The sequence below is a fragment of the Hirundo rustica genome, chromosome 7 (genome assembly GCF_015227805.2).
Source record: "Hirundo rustica isolate bHirRus1 chromosome 7, bHirRus1.pri.v3, whole genome shotgun sequence".
Taxonomy (NCBI): domain Eukaryota; kingdom Metazoa; phylum Chordata; class Aves; order Passeriformes; family Hirundinidae; genus Hirundo; species Hirundo rustica.
The window spans coordinates 23,928,583-23,938,386 of NC_053456.1; the positions used below are offsets into that span (position 1 = coordinate 23,928,583).

Sequence of the window (9,804 nt, forward strand, 5' to 3'; positions counted from 1 at the left end):
AAAAAGAGGGTGGGAGGAAGAAGACACACTAGAAAGGGAAGCAAAGCCATTGTCAGGAACAGCAAGGGCCAGCTGCTCCCTAAGAAACAGGGAGCCAGGGAAGATGCTAGGGCTAGCAAGGCAGGGACTTTTTTGGCCAGGACCCACCTGAAGTACTTGAACAAGGAAGTCTGGGGAGGATGCTAGAATCCATCAAAACCCCAAATCATCAGCCAAGTTTATAATGATGAGGCAGGTCTAGATCAGCAGGGTTCAGAGCCAGATCAGGGTTGTGGCTGAGCTGAAGACCAGCACCCCACAGCACCTGTAATTGAAAAAGTTATAGTCCCAGACTGAACTTGAATAGAGCTCCAGGCTCATGTGTAGGGTGGTTGAGAGGGTTGCAGGTGAGGATGCTCAAGGTTTTTAAGGCTTAGTAGTGGCCTCATGGGCCTTGCAGAAGAACAAGAGGAGGAATTCTAAGGAGCAGTAGGAGCATGTGGCTTCATAAAGGAAGTGGGGTTTAGAGTGATTACGAGTCAAGGAGGATACCATATGCCTGACCAAGGTAAACACAACTGTGTGTAGCTAAGTTCAACAAGAGCCCAGATAGCCAGACAAACCCTTGTATCAAGGTAGGTCCAGTATCAAGTTGAAAAGCAGAGACAGTAGAACAGGTGAGGTGACAGTAGCCAGTGTCAGCGCTAGCCCAGCAGCCACCAGGGAAGCTTGTGTTATCAAGGCAGCTCCAAAGTCAGGCAAGAATATCAAGTTTGTGGATATGGCACAGACATGGCTGCAATAAGATGAAGGCAGACACCACGCCTGAGAGCCTCTTCTAAATCAGAGTTCTTGAGTGAGGGATGGGAAATTTCCCTTGTGGTTTCTTAGAGTTTGTTCTCAGCAGTCTGGACCCAGGGGAGATTTTTGCCCCAGGTCAGGGTGCTGGCCTTGAGCACAGCCAGACGACCTAGGAGAGGGAAGCATCCTCTGGACCAAGAGAAGAGGTAGTAGGAAACAAGGAGAGGAGCTAAGCTTTCCTTAACTAACTGTATTTCTTTCTGGAAATCATCCCTTGCTCTCTAGATGCTAGGTAGTTGTGAAAGCGGCAGAACTCTCTCCCAGAAGAGCGTTGTGAAGTGAAGAAAGAGCTAGGACAACCTGTGGCAGAAATAGGGAGTGAGGGAAGTGTTAACTGAAGTTAGTTAACACAGCTAGTGTTAACTGAAGGACAGAAAGCAGGTAAAACTTGCTCTTGGAAAACACGTCCTCCCACCTCAAGAAAAATGTCTGTAAAAATGCAATGAGGTAAGTAGGCCAGTTTTGGATTGGTAAGAAATGTGATGTTCGAGTTAAGGAACATGAATTTAGACAAGAAGAGATGAGGGAACACTCTGGGGAAAATACCTTATCCCCATTTCAGAGCTTTTGAGTGAACATTTCTGGTAGCTGACTTGTTTTCTGTAGCTAATGGAGATTTCCTTTTGGAGAAAGCTGAATTTTGAAGTTGGCAGCATACCCTTGGCTTGTATGTTTTTCTGGCTACAGTTTGTGTTTATACAGTGAGGGTTTAGTGTATAGTCAGCTATACTTCAGCTGTTCATTCACAGATATTAGCTCTCCTAAGTATGCTCCCTTCCAACATTTCTACTTTAGAAAATAATCTTTTGTAACTCTCGATATTAATTCAGCTCTGTTGAGTTGGTTTACCATGAAGAAGTGACATTGGGCAGAACACCGATTTTTTTGCACAATAAGCAAAGCCGTAAATTATTCGGAAGGGAAATGGTATAAATGGTCTGTAGAAGAGAGCATTACTATTGCTATACATCTCAATTTTCAAAGAAAAGAAAGCATTAAAGAACAAAAAAAGAAAAGTAGGTAAGGAAATGGACAAACCTGTGCAAAGAGAACAACAAGTGAAATTATTATGCAGGTATAAGGAGCTGCAGAAATGCAGTCTGAATTTGCAGCCGTTCCTGATACTCCCTTGAATTGAAGTTAATCAGAACAATAGAGAAAAATGTGGTAATAGAAGAATATAAAATGTGAATGTATTGATCAGAGTATATTGTCATTTCTTTGCATTAAGGTTAGTATGCTATCTTTTTAAGGTAATTTTTTCCCCTCTGGATCTTATTTTCTATTGCTCTGTAACAGTATTGGTAAATATGTAAATATTAGTTGCTTCTATTTTATTTCATGCAAAATGCAGTTAACTCTATGCTGCAAACTACTACAAGCTAGGGAACTGAAAAGTAGGGCTGATATTCTATGTTTTACATACCCTGTAGGCAACCTAAATACTTAAGAGAATGCTTTGAGAGCATTGTCAGTTTTAATTTTGTATTGCATAGCTTCTGACAGTTTTTTAAATGCATATATGAATTATTTAAAAAACACTTACGTACATATCTAAATAACAGCGTACTTGTAGATCTTCAGCTCACTGATTTAATATGTATTTATGTACTATATTTTTCAAGGGTTTTTTGTAATATGGGATTTTCAGCTAAGGAAAGAGTGTAGACCATTTATAATTTCTGAAATAATTACCATACAACCCATCTTGGTCAATAAAAACAAAGACCAATTTCTGCATATTTTCCCTGATACAGCACCAGGCAGAACTCCAAGTTTCATTTCTGTTCTTCCTCTACAGAAATGAGTGAGAAATGAGTGGGGTTTGTTTGATTTTTTTTTTTTTTTTAATCTTAAGATAACTTTTATATATAAAAAAGAGAATTAAATTTAACTGTAATTTCTAAAACTATTTGACTCTGAACAGAAGTATTGTATATATTTTTTTTTAAAAAAAAAGTGACTCATGTTTTTAATATGTCAAAGCAATTGATAAGGTCACGGTGGACCTAGCTTTAATCAGTTACAATATGGAAATAATTGCAAGATTTCTTTACCGTTACAGAAGATAGAAAAGAATTGTTTTACTTGCTCTCAGTACTTAGTTTAGAATTATTTCTATTAATCCTTATTACCTCTGGAATTGCATGCTGCTTTTCCATGTTAGTTTATTAATATTCTGTAACAGTATATTTTGGAGAAAGAGGCTCTGTTTTCTTCCGGTGAATTCAGGAATCTTGGTTCTCCCTGAATCTACTTCCCCTCACCTGGAGACTCCTTCTGAGTGCACTGGGCCAAGGTCTGATGCTTTTCAGGCACATTGTTCATTTGGGCTAGGTAAAACCAGAGGCTTCATTCTCTCAGACATCTTGTGGATGTAACCTGGGATTCCACCATTTCAGATTCCTCTGCCGTAGCTGGGGCCTCAGCTGTGTCTGTCACAGCCAACAATGGGTCCACAACCTCCACAGATCCTCTTCTGTTGTTCCAGAACACCGAGAAGGGAAAAGCTGCAAGTCATGACTACCTGCAGATTTAGCCTCAAGCATGCACTGGCAGCAGAGCAATTTCTGCTGTCAGAAGTCTGCCACGAAGAAGAAGGGAAAGGCCATTGGTCACAACCGGCCCTAAAAATAGAGTCTGATGCCTGTGCTGGCTGACCCAGTACGTGTGTGGGTAAAAATCAACCCCAGAGTTTTCTCTGCATGCGGAAGTTAGATAATCCCTCTACAGCCTTAGTTAATTAGCGGTATGTTCATAGGAGAGGAACAGTGTGAGTAATTCTTTCCATTAAAAGAGACCTTGATAGACCTTCCTGTGGGAGTCATGAGCAGAAATTTCAACATTTGGCTTGATGTTAATAGTATGAGAGAAATATCATGGAGACATCAGAAGCATCAGGAAAGCGGGGGAGGGGGGCAGGTCTCCAATATTTTATAGGGGTGGTAATAGGGAAAAAAAACCCACCCAAAACTAATTGAAATAAGAAAACTCACAAGTGATTTGTAAAATAGAGCCTCTGGTTACCAAAATGCCTAATGAATTTTCCTTATTAGATTGCTCATAACATTAAAACATTACTTTCTCCGAAGTATCACAGTAGCAAATATTGAGATAGCCTAGGTAGATCTTTTGAGTAGGTTGCTTTGGCTGGAGGAGTTGAATTTTGTTGTCAACAGTGGAAAAAGAAAAGGTAATTGAAAAGGTTTCTTGCGCTTTGGAAATGCCTTCCAAATATTCATTAAACATTTAAGCGACTAAATTTGCAGAATATGTTCCTGACATTGGCACTGGTTCTGTGGTATTTCTCTCATCAGATGGAAGTACTGTGTGTTATGCAGAGTGCATTCATGCATAAACAATATCATTTTCATAAATTAAAACCTCCCCTGCAGAAGGAACATCTGTGCCTGCCTTTGAATAAAAGATGGTGGCATGTGAGTTGCCCCTTGACTGACTAGAAGAATCCCTGTATTTAGGAAGAAAGCGCATAACCAAAGGCAAGCAAGCCTGGGTCAGCTCTTTCAATTTTATCTGAAAAATCATCATTCATTTATCCCCCTCGGAGTATCTAGGGCACATTTACCTGCAATGCCACTGACTGGGAAAGGTTAATGGGTGGTTGAAAAGTTGCCTTTCACTTTCTTTCTTTTCAGATTCAGCAACAGTTTTCGAGCGTAGAGCTGCAGGCTCTGGCAAAATGCATCAGTTGGCATCGCAATTAAATTTTAGCATGTTTTTAACGGGGAAGCTTGGCAGTAGGGACTGCTGAACTGCTAGGACAGGTTTGCCATGCTTACACGTTGGATTTCCATAGCTGTAAACACCTCTAAAATAGATGCCAGAAGCTTGATTTCTCCTGGGAGGGGGAAAAAAACTTCCCTCATCCATAAAAAAGCTGGATTTACTTTCTGCTGGATTTAGCTGAAATGTTTATAAAATACCTCCGCTTTGTGACAGGTTTCATATAAAGTATTTCAGGTAATGTTTTAGATCTCTGATGATGGGAGGCAAAGACCTGTTGATAATTGTTCCTGGTCATTAGGGGAATTGCTCTCCCGCAGATTGTGTCTCCGGGTTTCTTAAGCCCCAGAATAATCAGTGAAGATTAAAGGAGTACGTTTCCCGTCTGGAAAGAGGAAGGGACGATGATGAATTGTGGGTCTAGGTCTGCCTTACCGGGGCAAGCCGCACCTGCTGCCGCCACGCCGAGGCGGGTCCGCCCGGGGAGAGCCCAGGGCCGGGGCTGGGTGCGGACACCCGCGGGCCGGCCGGGGAGAGCCCAGGGCCGGGGCTGGGTGCGGACACCCGCGGGTCCGGCCGGGGAGAGCCCAGGGCGGCAGGGCCGGGCTGAGCCGCCCGGGCGGCAGGCGCAGTTCCTAGGCGAAGCGCGCTTCTGCCCCGTTCCCCCCATACAACAAATCAGCATTGCAAATAGCCGGCTTCGCTGTAAACAAACGAACACCCCCGCTCCCCCCGCTCCTCAAGGTAAGGAAAGAATCCGGGTCCTTTTTTTAGTCCAATTTTATTCTACAAATAATAAGTGTTGCACCTTTCATGAGCTATCCGAATAAAACAATAATCCCATAGGAATTACTTACACTAAGAAAAAAAAAAAAAACAAAAAACCCACATTTAAGGAAAAATGCAACATTCGACCAAATGTTCAATACTATGTTGTTGCCAAAGGATGGATGTTTGTTTTTTTTTTTGGTTTTTTTTTGGTTTTTTTTCCTAAAATCCCAGTGTGCATTACACCATAATATACAGGATTACAAACAAAATTACAGTACAGATTGATTCCAGTTGAACCAGCGTTACATTTCAAACAGCACTTATTCTGGACTGCATTGTACATGCAATAGCTATTGTTCTAATTACGGATTAAATGGTTTGAATTTGTTTCAAGCTACCGTACTAATCGACTACAATAGGTATATAGCCCGACTTTAACAACCTGATTAGATTTCGGTTCAGATTTATAAGATGAGCATATGACAACCACGGATTGTGTGAACATGTATAAAATCATGCATTTATAGCGCCTGGAAACATTAACATCTTCAAGTTATCTTAAAAAAAAAAAAAAAAAATCCAACAAACCAAAAACACGGAATGCCAAGGGGTTCAAAGACTAAAAAGAAACAGTGCAAATTGAATATGATAGTCAAGCAGCTTTCGATTTAAAAAGGGTGTTGGCATTTGCTTATAATCTTTATATACAAGTTTGTGCAAGTAATGTGTTGAAATGATATGTTTTAATAGAAAATAAGTCTATCGTTCTTATATCTTCTCAAGACCTAGGGGAACTGGTTGTTATTGTACGGGGGGGAAAGGAAAAAGAAATAAAGAAAAAAGAAAAAAAAAAAAAAAGAAAAAAGAGACTTGCATGGGAAAGAAATCGCCCGGATTGTGCATTTTTTTTTTCTTCTTCATCTATTTGAAAAGGAAAGAAGTGCTAAGGCAACATAACTTCTCTAAGCACTTTTCTGCTGGTTTAAATTAGTTAAATCATTTTGTATAAATTAGATATAATTCTACCTTTCCGATATGTATAAAAATTGATGAAGCTGCATGGTTTAAAATAGGAAATTCACGTTATAAAAAGTCATTAAAAATTCTGTACAAAATCACAACAAAATAATTCAGCATGGGAAAGGTAACAAGTAGTAAAACGTTGGTTGAAAAATATAGATTTCATATATATTTTGTAATTGGCCCATCGCTAGTTTAAAAATTGCATAGATCCTAATTATTGCTTGTGATTTTGTTATCCCGATCAGGTAATTGACGCGATCCCAACGCCCCTACCCCAATTTAGGGCGTCGCTCGGAGGAGCGGAAGCAAAGACAGCGGGTGAGCGGGGGTGGGGGGACGCGGCGGCCCCGAGGCGGCGGCGGCGGGACCCGCCGGGCCGCCCCCTGTAAACAAGGCGGTGGCGGGCGGCGGGGCGCGAATCCCCCGGCCCTCGCCGCGGCTGGGGAGGCTCAGTCGTGGAAGATGGCGTTGAGCTGGGCGCTGAGGACGCGCTCGTGGTGCGGGTGGCCCTCGTAGGGCGCCAGCCCGTCCACCGGGATCTCGCAGCGGGAGGCGGCGGGCGGGAAGATGGCGGCGTGGGCGGGCGCGGCGGCCAGCGCGGCGGCGGCGGCGGGGTAGTGCATGGAGAAGGCGTAGCTCTTGTCGAAGTCGGCGGCCGGCTCGTGCTTGAAGGAGAAGTTGCCGTTCACGCTGAGGGGCGGGCTGAGCGGCCCGTCGAAGGCGGGGCTGGCGCCCTCCGCCAGCCCGCTCTCGAAGAAGGGCTCCAGCGCGGCGCCGTAGGCGTGCGGCGGCTTGAGGTGGAAGAGGTGGGAGCTGTCCATGGTGCCGTAGGGAGGGCTGGGCAGGCCCGGAGACTGGTAGGGGTAGGGATGCGCCGGGAAGGGCGCGCCCGCCGCCGCCGCCACGTGCGGAGGCACCTCCTGGCTCTGCTCGGGGAGGAAAGTCCGCGGGTTGAGCTGCAGGCAGCCGGCCACCAAGTTGGTGGTGGGCTGCGACAGGCCCTTGCAGAGGGTCTGCACGAAGGACACCAGGTCCGGGCTCTTGCCCGAGCGGAGGATCTCGGAGAGCGCCCAGATGTAGTTCTTGGCCAGGCGCAGGGTCTCGATCTTGGAGAGCTTCTGCGTCTTGGAGTAGCAGGGCACCACCTTGCGCAGGTTGTCCAGGGCCGCGTTCAGCCCGTGCATGCGGTTGCGCTCCCGGGCGTTGGCCTTCATGCGCCGCAGCTTGAACCGCTCCATGCGCGCCTTGGTCATCTTCTTCTTCTTGGGGCCCCGCCTCTTGGGCTTCTGGTCGTCGTCTTCCTCCTCCTCTTCCTCCTCCTCCTCCTCGTCCAAGTCGTCCTCCTCGTCCTCTTCCTCTCCGTTCCGCAGCGAGTCCTCCTCGGCCTCGGCGTGCAGACCCTCCAGGTCCTCCTCCTTCTTGTCCACCTCGTGCTCCTCGTCCTGGGAGCTGAGGCACTCGTCCGTCCAGCTCGGGGGGCCCTGCGGCTGGGGCTCACCCATCAGCCCGCTCTCGCTGTACGACTTGGTCATGGTGTGAGCCTCTGCATCGAGAAGGAGACAGAAAAGAGACGTGTCAGCACCCAGAGCGGTGGCCGTGGCCCCGCGGGGAGGAGTTGCCCTCGCTTCGCTCCCCGGTCCCGCCGCCCCCCCCGCCCCGAGGGAAGCCCTGGATTCCCCACCGCGCCAGGGCAAACTTTTAATTGTCTCCGCGTTTCTGCCTTGTAATTAAGTTGACATATGTTCAAATACCATTATGTAACTCGCCGATATTAGCGGGGAATATAAGCAGATTATGCGTGCGGGAGGCAGCCCGGCCGGCACGACGCAAGTGGACCGAGCGTGGATTGTTTTGTTTTGTTTTGCTTCGAAAAAAATCCTCAAGCATTTTTACCGAATAGGGGAAGGGGGAAGGCGGACAGACTCGCGCACAGGGCACCTGCAGGGACGGATGGCGCCTGTGACGCCTGTCCCCACAGCTCTCCACGGCTCCCCCGTGCCGCCTCCTTGCGTGGGGCTTGTGCCGCCCCAGCGCCCGCTCCCCCGTCCCGCCTTCGTCGGCGGGACTGTCACCGGGTGCCCGCGGCGGGGCTGCGCGGCCTCTGCCCGTGGTAACAGGTGCGGGATCGGCCTCGGCTCCCCATCTCCGTCGTCCCCTGGGCTGCAAACGGGCATCGGTTCCCCCGCTTCCCGCGGGGACCTTTCGTGTGGGGTAGCGCCGGGCACACCGGGAAGAGACAATGCCGCACGCCCGGCCAGGCGCAGCCCGCGCTGGGACCGTGGCGATCGCGCTCCGCGGAGGAAAGAGGGCCGAAAGTTCGCAGGTGCGTCGGTGGAAGCGCATTAACATATATAAAGGGACGCATATAAACGTATCTATATGTGTGTATGGACGCATATACAGATTTACATATATATATGTAAACACATATGCATGCGCGCGTATATGGATGGATACAGGTGCGCCCGCACGCACCAGCAGGAACGACCGCAAGCGACAATAAAACCTGAAGCCGGTCCGGCAGAGGCAGATCCCGTCCAGCCCCGACCTCGCAGGGTCCTCTCCCTCCCCGGCGGCCCCCGCGAACCCTTTTCCCGCGGGGGTTAAAACGCGGTTTCCCGTTACCTCCGTCGCTCAGCCTCTCCTGCGCGGTGACGGTCTCATAACCCCGGCGCAGCTCTCCGTGCGAGGGCGCCGCGCGTGTGCGTGCCGGTGTGGGGTTTTTTTTTTTTCCCGAGGTTGCCCGGCGCCGGGCTCCCCCCCGTTATATAGCGGGACGGAGGATGCGCGCCGGGGGGCCGGCTCCGGGACCCGGGCGGCGCGCGACCGCCGCGCCCCGCGCGCCTGCGCCCCGCCCCGCGCCCCGCCCCGCCCGGTGGCACGCGCCATATGGCCGCCCACGTCAGGCGCGCGGCGCCCCCCCACGTGACGCCCCTTATTTGTATGCGGCCGCGCGCCCGCCCGCGGAGGCGCCACGCCCGCGCTGACCCGCGGGCCGCGCCATCTGTCACCGCGGCCGCCGCTCCGCGCCGCGCCGCCGCTCCGCGCCGGGCAGCATTGTCCCCATTGTTCTGGGGCGCGGACACCGAGGGCCCCCGCCGCCCCCCGCTACATCTCCCAACGCGCGCCTCTGACCCCCGGAGAGGCCCCGTCCCAGTCCTCGTCTCCCTCTCGCCGCCACGCATCCTCTCCTCTTTCCCCGCTTTTCTCCGGTGCTGGGGAAAACGGACGTCCGGGGGCTGTTGTGACACACGCGCGCACACGCGCCTCCCGGTCTGTCCCAACGGCCGGAGTAAACGCGGTTCGCTTTTCCCGGCTTTTCGGTGGGGATACCGCCGGTTAACGGGAAGTTTGGGAGAAAGACACCGAGTGGGGTGGCTTTAGCGTCTTTAAACGCCTCGGCGGAGTTTGCAAACGTCGCCAAAC

General features: G+C 49.2%; 1 protein-coding gene across 1 annotated transcript; it reads right to left on the reverse strand.

The window, feature by feature from the left end:
* Positions 1-6,827: 6,827 nt before the first annotated feature.
* NEUROD1 (neuronal differentiation 1) lies at positions 6,828-9,099 on the reverse strand. Its single transcript, XM_040069859.1, has 2 exons — positions 9,004-9,099; positions 6,828-7,921 (listed from the first exon to the last, which is right to left on the reverse strand). Exon 2 carries the CDS (start codon positions 7,908-7,910, stop codon positions 6,828-6,830), a length of 1,083 nt encoding a protein of 360 aa, XP_039925793.1. The 5' UTR covers positions 7,911-7,921; positions 9,004-9,099.
* Between the last annotated feature and the right edge of the window lie 705 nt (positions 9,100-9,804).